Below are 20,871 nucleotides of genomic sequence, written 5' to 3' on the forward strand. Positions count from 1 at the left end.
CATTTGACTCTGTATAACCGTAGCCTGCACAATATTGTTACATTCGCGGTTCGTTGCCATGTCAATATCAAACAAAATCACAGATTTCCCTCCATTTCAGTCAACGAGAACACTTTATTGTTGGTGTGCGCTTACTGTAGGCTAGATAAGGAAAATGTCAAAAAGGAAACGTCAGCAAGCACAGCTTGCGAGCGAACACAAGCGGGCTGAAATGGGAAAGTTTCCATCCGAAGACTGATTCTGAAAACGCGAAATGTACTGCCCGTTATATATCGCACATTGCCACGAGTTAGTATTGCTGTGTTAACCCTGTTCGGTTCCACTTGCATGTGAGAAATATTTCTCACACATGAAAAATATAAAGACAAACCTGTGCTCACGTTTAAGGGCAATTCCGCACAAAACTGTCACATCCATAACGTCCACACAATGCCATGGTATTTAGTTGGCGTTATGGATTGGCCTATGACAGTTTTGCGTGAAATTGCCCTTAAATGACGACAGCCTCAATTCTTGCATGAAACTTCACCTCGAGAGAGAGAGAGAGAGAGAGAATTATATATCGAGAGTGAGAGAGAGAGAGAGCGAGTGAGAGAATTATATATCGAGAGAGAGAGAGAGAGAGAGAGAATATGTATGTATATATATATATATATATATATATAGAGAGAGAGAGAGAGAGAGAGAAAGATAGAGAGAGAGAGAGAGAGAGTACTCCAACACTATGTGCCAATGCGAGGTTGCACGTGTGCCCTGCGGCGCTACAGTGGGCAGACAGTATGAGCTGGCATGCCTATTGATTCCCGTTTATCTCCATTAGCACGCTGCATTGACTCCACTGTCTGCACACTCGCCTCCCGATCATCCCTGCTAATCCCGCTGCCGTTGTCCCTAAAGCGGTAAATATTTCCTTTTCCCATTCAGGTTCTTTTCCGCGGAATAATGCTATTGTGCCAGGAATCTCGGACATGCCAGCGAGCTCCCACGGCACGCTGGGAATTTGCGAAGCCCCCAATGTCCACAGCCCTGTTTTGGAAAGGATAGCAGTTAGCGTATGGCGTGTGGTCATGAATTTGTAGGATGAACATGGAGGCCGGACAACAAAGCTTGTTTTTGGGGTGTCTGGTGTCAGTGTCTGGCTGTGACATTCAGTCTACATTCCCCAACTTACCCAGTCACACAGATGGCCATCGGTTGTTTTCCACACACAGGCTTTACCTGAGGTCATCCAGGTGTTCCCTTTACAGAAATGTCCTTGTGTTCCCTTTACAGAAATGTCCTTGTTTTTCTGGTCCTTGATTTCACAGAGGGACCCAAAACACACATGCTCTTTACCCTCACTCACACTCAACACATCCCTCACTCACACTCAACACACATGCTCTTTACCCTCACTCACACTCAAACATATCTGGTCACGTTTTACAGTTTTTCCCGAATGTTAAGACACTAATAGTAATTCTTCGAGTGTGCTCTCTGAAACATGTTAACCTGCAGCTAATGCTTTAACCGGCCAAGGGGTGCCTTATCTGCATACACTCAGTTTGTAATTGTATAGCACACATTTGGCTTTGAGTTTTTCTATACTTTCAAAGAAATAGTGCCTAGGCAATCAGACAGAAAACCTGTAATACATATGAAAACACCGAAGGCCTATGAAGCGGAAAGGTTTGTGTATGTAATCAGATAAAACATTTTGAATTTAATACATCATGACAGGGTCTGCACTGGTCCGCTTTGGGACTAAAGCATCATCATTACAGTCTGTTTTGATCAGGAGGCCTCCCAAACTTATTTTCCAACAGATGACTAGTGTGTCTAGAGAGATAGACAGACAGAGAGAGAGAGAGAGAGAGAGTGTGTGTGTGTGTGTGTGTGTGTGTGTGTGTGTGTGTGTGTCTGTGTCTGTGTCTGTGTCTGTGTGTGTGTGTGTGTGTGTGTGTGTGTGTGTGTGTGTGTGTGTGTGGACACATTGGACACACTGAAGACCACAGTTGTGAGATGTCATCACCAGCAAGCCCTGACAGGCAATATGAGGCGTGTCACAACAAACAGAGCTAAACCTTGATGATTCACCAACACCATGTCATCCTCATCACCCTGCATTCAGCTCAGGTCATCTAGCTCACTGTAATCAGAACATTGAGCCCAGCCGCCCGTTGCCTTCAACATCACAAGGTTCTAGAATGTCACCACAATCATACAACATGGCTACGTGGCTACTGGAAGCTCGAGTGATTAAGCAATACGTTTCTCTCTGTCACATCACAAGAAAATTACGTTGACAGAAGGAAACTGGCCTCACCAGCATGGCTTGGGTAGTTGATCTGATTTGTTGTGGTTTGTGTAAGCACATGATCCTGTGGAGTGATGATGTATATGTGATATTCTAGTTGGTCTTAGTTCACTGGTTTCTATCCACCTTCTATTATTTTGTAAAGTACAGCTTAACTTCGGTTTAATTGAATAATATGCTCCTGACACTAGGGAGAAACAGCTTACACTTCTACATCACACTACATTCACAATCACACTTTTACATATTTTGAATACAATGTTTATGTTAGCAGCTTCTCTCTCTCTCTCTCCCTCTACCCCCTCTCTCTCTCAATCACTCGAGGAGGCCCAAAAGAGGCTGTTGTCTTAGAGAAGCCAAGTCTGTTGTCTTTGTTATGCTTTTTTTTTGTAGCAGTTATTGTGTAGCATTAACAATAACAATAGCATTTGTTACACTATTTGTATAACTGCAAATTTAATTGCAGCCTGTCTCATTTTAAGACATCTTATGAAGACAAATTTGCTTGATGCACTGGCAGCCAAATTTGTCTTCATAAGATATCTTAAAAATAAGACAGGCTGCTATTAAATTAAGTTAAAATGATCTTATGAGAAAGCACTAGATACGTCTCTTACTAAAAATAATACCAACTAGGTTTTTTATTTTAATATTTAATTAATAACAATTGGTTAGATAAGCAGATTTTGCAGTGAATGCATTTAGTATGCTGTTACTTGGTTAAGGGTGTGTTTGGGTAGGGGGGTGAGTGGAGAGCATGTCAGGTTTCTGGTGAATTTCCATGGTGTGTTTTAGTTGGGCTTATGGCGGTGACAGCTTGTGATCTAGGCTTTGTTGCCATTGTCAGCTTCACTGATGTGACTGTTTATGTATTGTTATGAGTTTAGAGTGGGACTGTGTGTGTGTGTGTGTTTGTGTGTGTGTGTGTGTGTGTGTGTGTGTGTGTGTGTGTGTGTGTGTGCGAGCGTGCGTGCGCGTGTGTGTGTGTGCGTGCGTGTGTGTGTTTGTGTGTGTGTGTGTGATAGAGAGACAGAGAGAGAGAGAGAAAGAAAAAGAGAGTGTGAGTGTGTTTATGAAGGGGGTGTTGTTTTCTCGTGTGATTCTGGACAGTGCTGGTATTATTGTGGGGCTCTGTGGAGACTCTGAGGTTTGTGTTTTGTGATTGGCTACAGCACTGTTAGGCCATCCTGACCAGGCATGAGGACAAACTGCCATCAAACACACACACACACACTCACGCACGCACGCACGCACACACAGACACAGACACACACACACACACACACACACACACACACACACACACACACACACGCACGCGCAGCCAAACACACACGCACGAACGCACACACACACACACACACACACACACACACACACACACACACACACACACACACACACATACACACAATAGCTTCCCTTCCTTCTTACTCACTCACCTCTTATGCAAACACATATATACACCCCCCTGTGTTATAGGTAAATACTGGTAGCAAGGAGTCAAGAAGTTTATACATGAGTCAATTCCTGGAGGCGCAGAGAGTGTGTCACCGCACGTCATTTCTGCCTGACTGGTCATCTCCGACTCTGTCTGACTTGATGCAGAGACACATGCAATGTGTTTAAACTTGAAACCGAGGACAAAGTCTTATCTAAGTCTACTAGTGCAGCGCCCGTTCAAGCATGCTATTCCTGTAGCTCAATTACATGCCTGCAGGTAGGCCTGCTTTGAAAATAGAATAGGGAAAAACATAATTCCAGGTAAACATTCAATAATGAATAGGCCTACAGATAATATAATAGTATAATACATGTGAAGTGAGCAGAATTTAAGCATGGCTACATGTGACATTTTTTACAAATCAAAATTACATAATCCTAACAGCTGTTTTGAGTCAAGGCTATATGCTTCGCCTATTGAAGAACTTGATGATAGAAAAAAACAAACCATTTTGTGGAATGATGCATCATATGAAATTTGCAACGGTGTGACTCAAAAACAGTCTCTGGTGGCCTGTAAGTCACATCACACTCTGTCTGCCACTCGTTGCTTGTCGCTGGCTATGCTTTGCATTCTGAGACGTTCTTTAATTCGGGACCATCATCGCTCGTTTCAATTTAGGACCTTGCAGTTGGAAATGATAGCTTCAGCGAAAGTTCTACTAGGAAGACTCGTAGTGTAGCCTTACTCCTCCCATGCTTACACGGAGCCAATCTTAACTGCCTACTTTCGGGAAAGCCCCGCAATCTGATCATTCACTCATTCAATCAGCGCTAGCCTATAGGAATTCAGTGGGCTCCTTAAAAATGTTCCACCTAACACTGCTTCTGCTTCTCAGTACGCTGACTTTGACGTCCCCTCCACCTCCCCTCCAGCCACCTCTGCCAGCAGTCCACGTCCATCGGGCACGGTCTGCCTACCACATCATCTTCCTTCAGCCACCGCCACCAGTTGGTCCCCGTCTCGTCGTGGGGGGTAGGCTCCCCGCCCCTGCCTTCATCCATCGGCAGGAGACGAGATCCGCTCATCGCTGGACGGATCCGAGACGGGGCCTACGCCAAAGACTGTTACCTATTCAGGACTCTATCATGCTTGTATCCAAGCTGTTCCTTTACTCATTAAATTGTTAACTGATTCTATTCTGTCTACTGAGTCTTTCTGGTAGAACTGTCGTTTGCTTATTCAAAGTCTAAAGACAGTCCAAAGTAGCCTGGGCTATTCATATGTGACATCACACTCTGTCTGCCACTCGCTGCTTGTCGCTGGTTATGCTTTGCATGTGTGGTATTCTGAGACATTCTTTAATTCGGGACCATTATCGCTCGTTTCAATTTAAGACCTTGCAGTTGGAAATGTCGTTTGCTTATTCAAAGTTTACTAAAGACAGTCCAAAGTAGCCTGGGCTATTTGGAAGTGTCCGATTATTGCACATAATTTTTTACATCATTTTAAAGAGCCACTGCTTACCTGTGTGTCTTGGCGTATTCACTCTATTGTTGAGGTCAGACATGTTAAGTTTTTACCTGTGTAACCTACACTGATCCAGCTCTGCCAAAGCCCTGCTTCTATCCTCACTGGTAGCTTACAGTACAGTGCTGTGTGGGAGGGGGAGTGGCTAGCGGCGAAAGCCAAAGTGTGTTTCTTTTACCGATATATTTAACAATGTCTTTTGTTTCTTATTCAAACAACGTCAAATTTGGCACTGCCTTACTCATGCCCGTAGCAAGACACCTGCCAAGTTTGAAATCAGTCTGACAAACGGGCAGCGAGATATGTGTGCCACAGACACACAGACAGAAAGACAAACAGACAGACAGACACAGACGCTTTGTGAAGAGACTGCCAAACTGCTGTTGGGTTGTGTTGATTTGGTCTATTTTTTTAGCCTAGAAATCTAGACGCACCCTAGCGGCAGCAAATTACATTTGCTTCCAGGGCTAGTCTAGCAACTCTCCGTTGGCTTGTGAGCTCGAAAAATTAAATTTCTATCAGGCCAATCAAATCGTGTATAGAGTCGTTAGGCGGGCTTAACATAATGATGATGGCAGAGTTGCAACGGTTTGGCTTGAATTCCCTGCTACTTGAAAACAAAGATGGATGTTGCTTTTGGCTAAGTGTGATACGAGTTAAGCTTGTTTTAAGTTGGCAAAAGTTTGAACTAGCCAACTAGCTCCGCTGGTGGGAAACGTATGGGACTCAGCGCTGTCCTATTGTGTGCAGAGGGAATTTCAAAGACTACCGATTATCCCGCCCCTCGGACTGAGCACTGCGAACGGTGAGTGCCCAGACTCTACACTTTAATGTGGGTCTGGCTTGTCAGGCTACTATTTTTTACTTTTTTGTAAAAAAATAAGGAATTACCTAGAATTGACAATAAAACAACATGCACATTTGTATAGATAGACTTAAGTGTTTTGCATCTGAGCTCTTCTAGGTGAATCAGAGGTGTTTGTCTAATGAAGCAGGCCCCTGTGATGATGAGGTGTATGGAGTGTGGTGTAGCATGGGAAGCAGAACAAAGAGCCACAGCTGACCCTTTAAAGTTCTCACGGTTATACACTGTATGTGCTTCTATTGACTGCTTAGCTAGTGATCTTTGACTGCTTAACTAGTGATTTTTGATGCCATTTCATATTAGGGAAAATATTTCATATTTTATGTTACAGAAAATATTCATTCATGTAGATGTCTGAAGTATTGTTGTTGTTTTTGTTGTTGTTTTCCCCCCTCTCATTTGTTTCCAGTTCACACAAATGAACTAGGTGAAGCTGTTAATTATGCTGTTCATTTGGTCTTCCCACATAACAGCCAATTGCACAGCATTTAAAATGGGACACATAGCCTACTATGTAATATTTATAAATAAATATTATTTATTTAATTTTGTCACAAAAAATATCCCATAGCCTACAGCACAGCTCAGTCAGAAAACATTGTGAGAAAGGGCCGATACAGAGCTGATGTTTGGTGGCGGAGTGATGCCTTGGACCATAACAATGAACAAAGAGCAGCCTACACTGGCACCTTCTGATAGCCAGTACATTTCCACGATAGGAGATATCCACATGTGGGTGGGTATTGGCAAGCTTTGGAGTTAGTGGGGAAGAGATAAGGATTTGAATGGAGGGAGAAAGAGATAGAGAGAGAGAGAGAGAGAGAATGAATGGTGTCACACAGTGGTGGAAGCAATAAAGTTAAAGTAGGGTATGCCTTGCATCAAAACAACCTTGCTTAACTTAGCCATACAAAGCTCACGCATTAATGTTTGTGTTTGACGTAATATTGACGTCTCAACTGACCCAGACACAATGGGGAGTCAGGTGTCCATCTCTTTGCAGCATGACCAATCAAGCTGATGAGAGTTTGCATTCACACTGAGGCTAGTGTTTCACTGCTGTACGGAAGCCTAAATTAAATCTCTGTAGCCGGAGAAAACAAATCCCATATCCATAATGTGAGTTGGATTATGGGGCTGGCCGACATTGGGGGTGTAACATTATATGCCAAACTGGAGGAGGTTCTATAGTCTGGCCTTGTTTCTCCTCTGATTGGAGTGCAGAACGCACCTGATTCTGCAGTAGTGGAACTCAAGTCATTTGGCAGTCTAACCCTGTTTGTCCCACTTACATGCCACTAACCTGGTTACATTAATTAAGGCCATGCAGGTTGGCAATGCATTCGGAGACAGGGATGGTGTGTTTGTTTGTGTGTGTACATTTTAACCAGTCCAAATAAGAGATCACAAATAAGTCTTTATTTTTTCATTTACAGGCATTGAAAAATGAGATGCATGTTGCTCATGCTTTACTGTATCATAAATTCTGAAACGTGTGGATATTCTGATCAAGGGGGTATGTGAATGTTCGGAAAGCGTACCCCCTATGGGCGGCTTTGAGGCTAGAAGTTGACCACTTGCCATTCCATTGACCCCCATTCATTTTGGCATCACTTTGACATCAAATGTTACATCTGAAGCGTTTTAAACCTTTATATGAAGCTTTTTATATTTTCGGAGAAATACAACATTGTGTGACTGGTGTCATAACGGCTAGCCGTTTAGCCGTTTTTTCCAATGCTAAAATGATGCATTGAGCATGCGACTTTGTGTCGCACAGGAGAGAAGTAACCGTATTCTCTGGATAAGAAAATCAAAGGCAGTCTGAGTGAAAGTTCACAGGTAAGTTATTTAGGAAAGCATTGAGGAAAAGAAAACAATTAGATGATGTTTTCATGGGTTGGCACTACGTCAGAACAAAACACCACCAAAAGCTGCACTCGAACTCGGAGCACTCTGCACATTATCACATTTCTTAGCAGTTACCTGACGACTTACTGTGTTGCTGTCCGTTGCTTAACAACACGTTTCTCACTCGTCTGGACTGAGAATGCGCAGAACCGAAGTCGACCAACAGAAAAAAGGGGTTCAAATCGACTTGCCTCTATCGAAGTCTATGATTCATGTACTTCCTTATTCTCAGAGTGCATTGATCAAGAGGTGTAGCATCCTCCAACCTTTCAGGAGTTACAAATCTGCTAAGTATAGTGGGAGTAGTGTAAAGACTACCCAACATAATACATATAGTAGCCTAAGGTGGATCATAAACACGGTAAGGTGAATAAGAAAGATTAAAATATATTCATAGATGAATAAAAACAGCGCAGGCATATGGGATGACGGCAGTAAAGCAAGTGGCTGTATCCAAATCAATTCAGTCAATGACCGTAAATCTTGTTATGTAATTACCTTATGAGTTTGCACCTGAACTTGCAAACTAACCCAAACAAAACGTTCACAGCTAGAGGGCTTTTCTCTGGGTCTTGAACAAGCCCGGTTGAGTCATTTGCTTTCACTATAGTTTGTGGATTCATGCAGAGGAATGCAATGCCCCACCCTCCCACCACCAGCCCCCTCCTCAGTGATGTAAAACGAGTCATGGAATTTCACACAAGTGACGTGTGGACACGCCATGGCCACTCCTTATCCACATGTTTAACAGTCGCATGAATGAAGCGGTGAGGCCATGTTTTGCATCGCGTTGAAGACATCGTCAGAGAGCCAGAGGGTGAAAAAGAAAAACACGTGGACGCTTTGTTTCTTCAGAGGAGAATTTTCACTGACAGTGGAAAAGTACTGGTAGTGAGGAGGAAAAGCAGGGAGGGAGAGGGAATTAGTAGGCTATGCACAGGAGGGGGGAGCTTAGCAACACACGTGTATGGCAGCAGGAGAGAATGAGGACAGTACGGAGACAAGGAGAAATACCACAATATCTTGTGCCTATCAATACCAGAGTGTACATTTACAATTAGTATGAAAGGGTACATGAAGTAAGTTTAAGAGAGTAGCCTTGCCCTGGTGAACGTGTACATTACTGTATGTGCTTGAGTCTCTAACTCAATGGATTTCTGATGATAGCAGACCCAAATATAGTCCAATCAGGAAACCTTGTTTGCATAAATATCCATATAGAATAAATTCATTTATTAGAATAAACATTCTGTTGGTAGCCACATTTACATAACACATCATTTCTGATTTGAAAAGCATTCTATTAACATCTAGAATTTAAACTGATGAAAATTAGACCTTAATTTTACTACAACTATAAAATGCAGATCTATATTATCAAATATTCATAAATTGTGTCAGCATTCAGTGCCACTAATGTTCTTAGTCAGCCAACAGGGCTACATGTTACATCAGTCATAACTACAGAAAAGGAAGCGACTATTGATCAAGAGTTAGTGAATGGTCACTGTGCAATATGAACTGGTTTAGTATCTAAACTAGATGTACCGCCGAGTGGTACAAAATATGACCGCCGCCTAGTCCAGCACATTTTTTCCACAAAAATAAATCACGCTGAAAGGCCTATATGATTCTAACTGTCTCACTAAATTGCATTATCCACACTCAATTCTCACTGGTATCTGCTAGACAACAAGTACCAAAACATGATTAGTTCATAGATTTCACATGTAAAATTAATTTTATACAACCCCACCCCCATCTTGCCTGTTCATAATTCTGAGAAATTCTTGAATTGTGTGCATGTGTGCGTGTACATGTTTATGTTTATGTGTGTGGGTGTGTGTGTGTGCGTGCTTGTGTGTTTGCCTGCGTATGTGTGTTTGTGCATGTGCATGCATGTGTACATATGTCTACTGTGTGAGTATGTGTCATACGTATGATTACTGTGAATGTATGTGTGTGCGTGTGTATCTGTTTATGCACATGTGTGCACATGGAATTGGTTAAAATGACCCCTGGAGGCAAACATACGGAAAAAATTGGTCATCCTAGGCCCTACGGTTCTCGAGATATTCACAGAAAACTGTCTCCGGCCACCTACAGGCCAGTTGGTGTATAGTAACATAAATGAATTTATTGTGTGGCCCCCCATGCACGGCGTGCATTCAAAGGGTGTCATAATGATCCTACACTTCCAATTTCGTGCAGTTTTGACTATGTTAGGTCACAGATACCTGCGATTACAACACCTCATTTTTACTTTTTTGTGTTTAACTAGGTGGCGCTATACATGAAATGAGTGGTTATGGAATGGGTTGACATGGCCCATGGGGAGATCGACATACAAAAAAAATGGTCCTCCTAAACCTTACGGTTCTCGAGATATTCACAGAAAACTGTGTCTGCCCTACCCTCCTTTCGGGGGGTGCAGTCCAGCGGGGGGGCTACAGATCCAAACGAAAAACGATGGTTCCATGCTATCCATGTGGGGTTACATGCCCACCAAATTTCGTCTACCCCGGTCTTTCAGTGCCCCGGGAATCCTTGACGGAAATTTGGACATGCGAAAAAGAAAAAAAAAAAAAAAATCTGACTAAACCTATATGACCGCCGCTTCGCTGTGCGGCGGTCATAATAATGCACTCACTGTGGTACCTTGTCATGATTAAGGGAATCTTGAATGGCTTTCCTTGGGAGTTTCACACTGCCTTCTGTGTACACATACTTTTTTGATATCTTATGGCATTTTAACTTTCCATTAGTATTAGCTGTGGTAAACTGTTAACTGGATGTAGTGCAAATCAGACAGTAAAGGGGTGCTTATGACGTAAGCATGTAGACATCATGAAGAACATCAGTAAACACACACACACACACACACACACACAAGTACAAGCACAAGCACAAGACAAATACTTGACCACTTAAGTTTTTCAGCAACAAATCCATTTATTGGCATCTTCGGAAAAATATAAGCAGGAAGTTCACATGTATTTGAACCAACCAATGCTACTGCCATTCAAAACCTGCACACAATAAATGCCATTATGCACAATGACACCTAATTAGTCAAAGCTATCGATAAAATGACTCTTTACCAAACACTTTCCATCTTCCAAACATGTTTCTGATCTCATTTTGAAACGCTTGTTGAATTATTTTACCCCCATTCCGCACACTAAAAGATGGTTTCAAAATATTTTAAAGCAACTGTAAATCAAAACAGATTTTCCACATCATCATTGCCTCATGCATCAGATTAAACCAGATGTCCATGTCATGTCATTGATGATTGACAGTGAACTCCTGTAAAAGAATAAAGTCACAAATAAACTTTGGGACAATTAATGACACATCAAATTTAACCACACCTAAAGACAGAGTTTACTGTAAATAATTAACACAAGAAAAATAAAAGTAAATAACTAACATCCAAGACAGGGTGCTAAAAGTAAAGTATAAGAACAAAGTAAAAAACAACAACAAAACAAAGTTGGAATTGTAATGTCATTCTAACTACAATTTAAATGTACTCCATCTTTATTCAGAACTGGGCAGGCCACTTAACTCTGTTCTGTTCTTAATTCTCTTCTGATGATCATTACTAGAATAAATCAACACAGTGTGCTCTACTATGCACCACATGTTGTAATTACGTTGTCATTGTGCTGTGCCTTTGAGAGAGAGATACAAGTTGATCTATATCCTGATACAGATTGGTCCACTACAAAGCCAATGACATTCATCTGGGCCAGGATTGTGCTTTCATGTCAATCAATTCATATATATATATATATATATATATATATGTATATATATTACAAAATACAAAGTTGAGCCAATTATAGTTTTCACTTTTTTATTGCATTGCAGAATGAATACACAGACCTTCCCACTTCTGAAATTCTCTCACATACAGTACTTGTGGTGGACCACAATAAAAGAATGGTTAGCCTCATTCTGGGTTGATCAGGGTTTGGTTCCTTAGATTTCTTGAAATGCCCAAAGGTAGAGACAGAGAGAACCATTAAACTTTCAGGGGTGTGATTTGAATTTTGTGCGTTGTGTACTACTTTCAATAATTTATTTGTATGAAATGCAAAATAACAAGGACAAACAATTTCACTGCATCAATGAACAACACTTTTCAATTAAATATTGTCAAACAAACAAACAAAAAACATATCCATACTCATACATCAAACAATTGCTGACCTTTTATTCTTGCATTTTCTCTCAACTAACAGTACATGTGAAAAAGCAGAGGCAAAAACAGCCCTGCCCAGGTTCCAAAACCACATTCTGGATTCTTCTGCTAGAAGAACTAAATATCATTTTTGCACAGCAATGACACGACATCCCATTGACTGATGTTATATTTTGGGATATATATAAGGATATGTCAGTTTTTTTTCATAGTGATTCAAGAAGTGATTTTATTTAAATACTTCATTATTTGGTTGTCTCTTCTTTAAGCTTATAGCTGTGCTTTCAAAGTTAACACTTTTAACAGTTGACAGGAAATGGTGAAACTCAAATTTGTTTCTGAGTATGTAAATTCCATCAATGAGAAACATCCCATTATGTTCAACAAATGTCAGCTTTGTGAGGAAAATGGATACAGAGTCTCAACAAGCTAATAGTTAAAAGCTGATAAAGCAATACCTAAAGCATTTATACGGACACATATGAGTTACTGGTTGGATTACACAGTGGACTCTAGAACAGACCCAATGGCTGAGAACTGAGCCAGATTTGCTCTTGAATCACCTGTCTTATGGGTTCCTTAGTTCTAAACATGAGACCTCAGCTTGTTCTATTGTGCATGTTCCCTGCTTTTAGTAAAAAGGCTTTTTGGTGGTTCCATACCTTTGAATAACAACAAAACAAAAAATATTACAAAAAATAGATCAATGAAGGCCAGGCTTGGAAAGTGCTTAATAGAGTACAACAGCACAGTTCATGACTATGTGTAGACAGAATTAGACATAATGCTATGGGCCATTCGCATGGAAGAACAAACACGTGGATATAGGAAGAAGCATTGTGAACATCACTAATTTACTCTGCACACTGCAACACTGCTACAGAGCCATGACCGCAACACAGCATGTGATGCTGTTCAAGACAGGCTACAGAGACTACTCTAAACTTACTCAAAAAGACAACAAAACAAGAGGAAATACACAATGATTGAATGATGTCAATGGTCCCAAAACAAAGTCACAAATAGTCACTACACTAAATACAGAGACAAATATATAGGTTTTTACAAGAAGAAATAGAAGTATTATAAATAAATAAGGCAAATATCACCACATCACTTGCTAGAGAAAAACGGTACATGTGTTACTTTGTTGTCCAGTAATCTCATATATGTCCATCGGCATAAAAAGTTAGATTTTAGGTAGAGCATTTTGAGAATGCAGATATTTGATCCATCTACAGAAAGAATTCCAAGAATTTCAAAAGTCTGAGATTCAATATCTGTTATATCTTTCTTTTTAGGTCTCCCCAAGGTAGCTAAACATCACACTGTAAATATTACAGACTCAAGATATCTTTTACAGAACTCAGATAATACAGGTGCCACTGTTCAAAATGTAATTTTACACATTCCCAAGAGCTGCAGCATATCTAAAGGGAAAAATACACAAACATGAAAACTCCCAAGGAGCACACCACAACAAGGCCAATGTTCAGCACCAGCTTGGTTTTGGGAGGTTCATAAAGCATCTCCATGATGATTTGTTCTTGGTCTTCCTCTGGCACCTTAGCTTGGGTTGTGGGCGCCTGGTCCTTGTAGCTGTTGATCCAGTCGAACAGACGCATGCATAAGCCCTTCTCCCCTTGGTGGTGTCCGGTGATGCTGCTGTTGTTGGGGAAACTTCCATCCTCCTCTTTGCCCACAAGCTCAGTGAGGCCGTTCCCAAAACTCTCCATTGATGTGGGCAGCTCGCTGTTCGGGATCATGGGCATGTTGTCTCCGGCAGGGAGGAGGAGTTTGATTTCAACGTCATCCAGGATCTTCTCTTTCTGGATGTCGGTGGGTACCTGCTTGTGGAGGCTGCCGTTGCAGTGGATGGGGCCCTTTTCGGGCTCGCGGAGCTCCTCGCAGTCTCTGACAGGATGTCCCTCGACTTTGGGAAGCCCCCAAAAAGTGGTGTTGTGTGTATTGTCCTTCGAAGGGGGAGGAGTGCAGAGACTGACCACTACAGCAACCCCTCCGGAGACCCAAAAGAGACTCGCTGCCACATACATGTAGTGAATGTGGGTGATGAAAAAGGGGCGGTCATCGGGCTGGTCACAGCGGGGCTCACGGTAGATGAACCCGAGGATCAGGCGCATGGTTCCCAGGGTGAAGCCAGTCATGCCGCCCCAGAAGGCGCCTGTCTCGTTGCACCGTTTCCAAAATACGCCAAGCATGAACAGGGCAGCTATCGGTGGAGTAAGGTACCCTGCAATCTCCTGGATGTAGAGGTACATTTGGCCCCCTTGCATCTCGATGATGACTGGCACCCAAGCAATGCTGATTCCCACCATGACGATCACAAACATGCGGCCAACGATCAACAGCTCTCGGGAGGAGGCGCACTTGCGGACCATCTTGTAGATGTCCAGGGTGAAGATGGTGCTTGCGCTGTTAAAGATGGAGTCCAGGTCGCTCATTAGAGCGGCGATCATGACCGCCATCATCAAACCGCGCAGACCGACCGGCATCACACTCATCACCAGACGTGGGTAAGCAATGTTGGAGCAGCCTGCCTGACTGCCGCACACCTGCATGCAGTGTTCTGGGCTAATGCAAACAAGCTCATCTGCAAACAGTATGCGGGAGATCATCCCTGGAATGACAATAATGAACATTGGGAGGACTTTCAAGACTCCTGCCATGAGTGTGGAACCCTTGGCGTGGGCGATGTTCTTTGCAGCAAGCACTCGCTGGACGATGACTTGATCGGCGCACCAGTACCAGATTGAGGCTGGCGTCTGGCCCAAAAGGAAACCAGGCCAGGGAATGTCCTCGTCAAGAGGCCCACGCAAGATCCGCAGGGAGTCTGGCTTTGGATAGATGCGGCACGAGTTGGTATAGGTGAAGTTGTTGGCTGCCAGTATGGCTGTGACATTGGGGACAGCCTCCATGTACTTTTTCCTGACTCCCTCCAGGCCACCAACCTTCACCATGCTGATGATGGTCAGACTCAGAGCACCACCAATCATGAGCACAGCCTGTAGTGTGTCAGTGTACATCACAGCGACCAGGCCGCCAGTAACGGTCAACAAGGCAGTCATGCTGATGAGAATGATGATTGACAAGTACAGATTCCAGCCTAGGGACTCCTGTATAAACAGGGCGCCGGCATACAAGTCCACAGATAGCTTTGTGAAGATGTAGAGCATGATGGAAAGGGCTGCGAAGTACATCTTCAGCCTCCGCCCGCCGTAGCGCTTAGAGAGGTATTCTGGCATGGTGTAGACCCCGCAGTGGATGTACACAGGGATGAAGACCCAACCGAGGAGCTGCAGAAGGAGCAGGGCGTTGAACTCCCAAGCGCCGACGGCAAAGCCACTGGCTGCTCCGGATCCAGCCAGGCCGATGAAGTGCTCGCTGCCGATGTTGCTGACGAAGAGCGATGCTCCAATCACAACCCAGTTCATGGACCGTCCAGCAAGGAAGTAGCCACTCACCGTGCTCTGATTGGCTTTCCACATGGCGAAGAAGCCAATCGCGAGAACCAAGACAAAGTACAGTGCCACAATAGCAATATCTGCAGCTTCCATCATTGTTGGAGCCATGTTTCAGACGACAGTCTACTCCCGATTTAGTAAGAAATTCCTTTTTAAAAAAGTACCTACGGGTTAAAGATGTAGTTTAATGGAATAAAAAAATCCTATGCAACATCTGCTTTTGTTAAAATGCTTTATCCTTTGGTTTGCTGTCTGTCTGGAAGGCAAACTGAAGAATCCACCATCTGGTCAATTTCTATGAGTATTAAGGTAAGGTAATCCACCGGTGCTGCACAGGGGATTTATTTGGGGTAGGATGCTTCTGGTCTCTGGTCTAGTAATGGCTAGAGCTTACATTCCTGCAAGACAGCAAAGACAAAGACAAAAGTCTAATTAGTGACGATGTTGAAGGTGACTAAACGACTAAACGATGAGGAACGACACACCGGCACTTCCACTTGAACATCACACAGAATTAGACTTCTAATGTGATATGCACAAATTCAAAGAACAAACCTGAATGTGTAAATATACTTTATTATGTTATCTGGAATGCTAAAGAAAAAATGTCATCACTCACTCAATGTATTCATGCCCATTAATTTAAAATGCACAACAGTGATATGCTGGGCCTGTATTAATACATAGTATACAAAATAAAGTGACAAAGCGACATACAAATAACAACAATGCAATAGTTAAAGCAACATCAAAGAACTTTTCCTCTGTCGCACGCACGCTATTTGTTTATCACCGGCTTTGCAAATAAGGATGTCCACAGACAAGGTAGAATATGTTGCATGAGTTTATGAAAGTATGGTGTATTGTAACATTAGTTTCTCAAGTTTCTTATGTCTCATTCCATCGAACTACAGATCCGCTACCTGATCTGGCAAACTTACATAGTGCATTTATAGCCGATAGAGGGCCGCGAAGCGAATGCAGAAGTGCCGTTCACCCTGTTACGAGTTGATGAACCACTGAAACGATTTTGGACAGATTATTTTAAGGTACAAAAAACTCTTTGGTGTTGCTTTAAATTTAACAATTTAACTACAAATTTAAATTTAACTACAAATTTGACCAAGGAGAATAGCAATAATAAACAACAATGTCAATTCAATAGCCTAACGAAAATAAATAGATCAAAGCTCAAAATCCCTGTGCACAGCTCTTCTTGCTCCAGGTGCTGATGGTGTGCAGTATAACTATTGAAAAGTCAAAAGAGTAGTATACATCGCACACTGGAGGGTATATTTTGCTGACTTTATTTGGCGTGAACAACGCGTTTCGCAAGTTGCTTCATCAGGTTCACGGAACGTTGAACAGATATTTGGACCCCTCTTGAAAGACCCAAAACAATCACAGGAATGGGAGCACTGGGAAACCCATTCCACCAACAAGGAACCACTGAGGAAGAGTCTTGAATTTGACATAGCGTTTACGGCTGCGTTTTTATCGACACAACAGGCGCTCATCAGAAGACCGCAGTGGGCAGTTGGGGATATTCATCTTGATCATTGAATTAAGATAGCAGGGAGCAGATCCAGTCAGTGCTCTATAGGCCAAAGTGAGATATTTTAATTGTGAATAAATTGTTGAGAATAAACTGTGGCCAATATATAGTCAGTGGAGAGAAACTAGGAGAGGAGTTCAGTACATGTGTCCTCTTTGGAAGACACAGGCGTGCTGCAGCATTCTGAATCAATGGTAACGATCTTACTACACAAGCAGGTAGGCTAGCTAACAGTGAATTACAATAGTCCAGCTTGGAGATAACCATGGCCTGTACAAGAAGTTATGTGGAATCTTGTCTTGTGACATGATTTTGCAATTGGTGCTACAAGAAGTTAAGTCGGTCATCAATTATGACGCCCAAGTTACGTGCCGATCTAGTTGGGGTCAGTGAAGATGAGTCAAGCTGGATGTTAATCTGTTGGGGGATAGCTGTTTTAGCTGGAAACACCAGAAGCTCAGTTTATGAATTATTGACCCATTGCAATTAATAATAATAATAATAATAATAACAATAATATTTATTATTATTATGATTATTATTATTATTGTTATTATTATTATTGGTGTTGTTTTTATTGTTATTATTATATTTGACTATGTTATAATGTGATCATAACTGAGAACACACCGACAGAAGACATTGACTACTTCTGCTGAATCTTGGAATTTGCCCCGTAACCTTCCTTGGCTGTTAACTTTTGCATGTCCTCAAAGACATCTGCTTGCATGTCTGATGCACACATAAATTCAACATCAAAAAATGATTCAACAAAAGACAGGCAAGTTTAATTTTCCCAGGGCATTACAGAAGAAGAGTTAGATTTGGTCTTAGAACAAGTTGGAGACAGTGAGGCAAACATAGTCTACTTCAAAGGGACCACTGTCATAGCCTACTGGCTTGTTTCAACGGTTATCCCCACATAGACCAGCTCCACTGATTATTAAAAATGTATAATGCATATGTCTAGGGATATTATAGAGTTATCATGCTTTCCAGTGTACTGGGGACAAGCACAAGTTAAAAAAAAAACACTTTATTGTCTAACACTTTATTGTCTGCAAGATCAATGTTTTTGTTTTGCAAAATTAAGGTTGCATCTGAATAAAACTTAAATGTAATGCTCAACAACACCACAATTTTCTCTCTCTCACACACTCTCTCCCTCCACAGGTTTCAGACAAAACAGTTCCATAAACAGTCTATTGCAGTTCTTAAACCCTCTCCATCCAACCGTATCTTTAAAAGAGACCTCAATTCTCCACAGTCACACGCTTTCCTCTCCTCACAGTCAAGGGCCCTTCATGTCTAATGCAGGGATCTCTTAGGGCTAGAAGGTATGAAACGTAGAAAGGTATAAACTGCCGTAAGGTATGTAGGCTACTGCCGTAAGAAAGTCAACAGCAACTTTAACATGATGTAGCCTATATCATTTGGTTACAGTAGGCCTAATCAAAATTAAATTAAAGCTTCAATTCCAATATATTAGCCATCTTGTAATTAATTTAGGTTATACAATATTTGTCTTCCTTATTGTAATGACTGAAAGGCATGCAGCAGGTCCATCCTCCTCATGTTAGGCTATGTATGGAGTCTGATCCAATGTTATTGCTCAGTTGAACTATCTCTGTTAAAAGTGTTAGTAGGCTAATAGCTGCCTGCCTATACACACAGTAAAGTGGTTTGCATTGTTAGATTAAGATGGAATGGTAAAATGAACTCGGTAGGCTACACCTCGACCGCATGATACCTGTTGCGCAAAATAGGTCTATATTATCCAATCACATTTTAATTCAGTGTCCCTAAAGCAAGTCATTTCTGTATCACATGGACGCGCGCCATGCCCAGGCGCAGCTACGACAACAATCAGTCAGTCATGGTTTCAATTTATAAGAGAGTTATTGCGTTTTTTCAGCTCGTGCACTCCACTGATCTCTATGCTGTCAACTTCTTCCCGCATGCATTTGTACCATAATCTCACGCCCCATAGGCTACGTGACATTATTTTGCGGCGATGGATTCAGCCTCTTTGGATCAAAGTCGCAGGTGGAACTTTCCAGAACGATAGACGGATAGCCGACTCCACTCCAGCTAATAGTAGCGATGCAAGCATGTTAGGCCATGTCAATCAGTGGGTAGCCTATCAGTCACACACCGTAGCCAAGCTGCCAGATGACATGGTGACCTAATGGCGACAACAAAAACCTTGGCTATGTCAAGCCATCGTATAATTCACACCCCGAGTGTCATCACAAAGGCTACACTAATCCTATACTACATCCGGTGGTCTAACTTTACTCTACATGAGTTGACTCACAGTGCTTACAAAATGAGTCATTCATTTTACCGAAAACACAGCAAGCTAAAAAAGAAAAAGGAAAGGATGGTTGCCGCTGCTGCGTAGGCTGCCAAGACGGACACTGCATCAGAGAGGCGCCAGGACATTTCTAGAATGCCGTGTTATAGTAGGCTAGTCTAGACTATGGCATAACAGGTTAAACTTTACCTGATACACTTTCTTACAACTGACACTATCTTGGTAGGCTCATTTAGCCATCTTTGGAATCAATAGGCAAGTGACGTTAGTCTAACATCGACATCGCACATTGTTTTCCCTGACAACCGTTATAGGCCTAATTCTTTGACGACACGACAGAGTATTTTATAGGTTAGACCTAGCCTACTTACCATTTCAACGAATGCAAATTGGCCTAATATCCAAAAGCCACATAGGCTACAGCAAGTACAGTAGCCTAGCTAGCAGACATCCGTTCAGAATGAATGAATCGCAATCTGCAGTCCACTTCGATGTCTCGAGGTTTGGTTCGCGATGCGAAGTTAGTAACAGCAATATTCGTCACTTTAGCGATAGCTCGCTTGGGCAAACTTTGTAGGCTATTCTTCACAGACGCATCTTCAGGAGCGCTCTTTTATAGCCTAAATCGCCTGGTCCATTTGAATGGGCTGATATCTCTGTACACGCCCCAAATAAACGTTTTCTTCATGCCACGCCCATCATGAATCGCGTAGATCAGGGCTACCACTTAGAAATATTAAGAAATTATAAGGACTTGTTATGAACTTTTTTTTATTGCATTAACATTGCATGAACATTTTTTATTGCAGTCGCTGTTTTCACAGCCTCTTTTATTATGGTCATAACATGAGCCATTTTGACTATGGAAAATTCCAGATTCTCATGATTTATGACTAGGCTAAGTCATTTTGGGTCAAGCTCTAAGGCCTAATTCTAATCCTATTTAACTTTAGGCCTAATAGGTGTAGAGAACAATCTAGAATTTTCCAGATGGAATCTCCCCCTATGAAAGTCTTTGTAATTTTCCTAGATTAAAGCAAAACCATTCTGGAATATTGCATAACACAGTAGCCCGCAAGACAATGCAAAATATCATGAGTGGTCCAATATTCTCTCATAAATTCTATTTCCAATTTTGTTTGTTTGTTTGTGTGTGTGTGTGTGTGTGTGTGTGTGTGTGTGTGTGTGTGTGGTGTGTGTGTGTGCAAATGAATTTCAGCCTATATGAAGCCATACAATGAAAAGGCATGCATGCAGAAGG

General features: G+C 42.1%; 1 protein-coding gene across 1 annotated transcript; it reads right to left on the reverse strand.

Moving 5' to 3' along the window:
• Positions 1-10,978: 10,978 nt before the first annotated feature.
• On the reverse strand, positions 10,979-20,263 carry slc5a3b (solute carrier family 5 member 3b). Its single transcript, XM_042071945.1, has 2 exons — positions 19,982-20,263; positions 10,979-16,136 (listed from the first exon to the last, which is right to left on the reverse strand). Exon 2 carries the CDS (start codon positions 15,844-15,846, stop codon positions 13,687-13,689), a length of 2,160 nt encoding a protein of 719 aa, XP_041927879.1. The 5' UTR covers positions 15,847-16,136; positions 19,982-20,263; the 3' UTR covers positions 10,979-13,686.
• Positions 20,264-20,871: the final 608 nt, after the last annotated feature.

Source organism: Alosa sapidissima, chromosome 2 (assembly GCF_018492685.1).
Source record: "Alosa sapidissima isolate fAloSap1 chromosome 2, fAloSap1.pri, whole genome shotgun sequence".
Taxonomy (NCBI): domain Eukaryota; kingdom Metazoa; phylum Chordata; class Actinopteri; order Clupeiformes; family Clupeidae; genus Alosa; species Alosa sapidissima.

Excerpts from the sequence above, each read along its gene's own strand:
- slc5a3b (XM_042071945.1), bottom strand. The coding sequence starts at position 15,846 with ATGGCTCCAACAATGATGGAAGCTGCAGATATTGCTATTGTGGCACTG.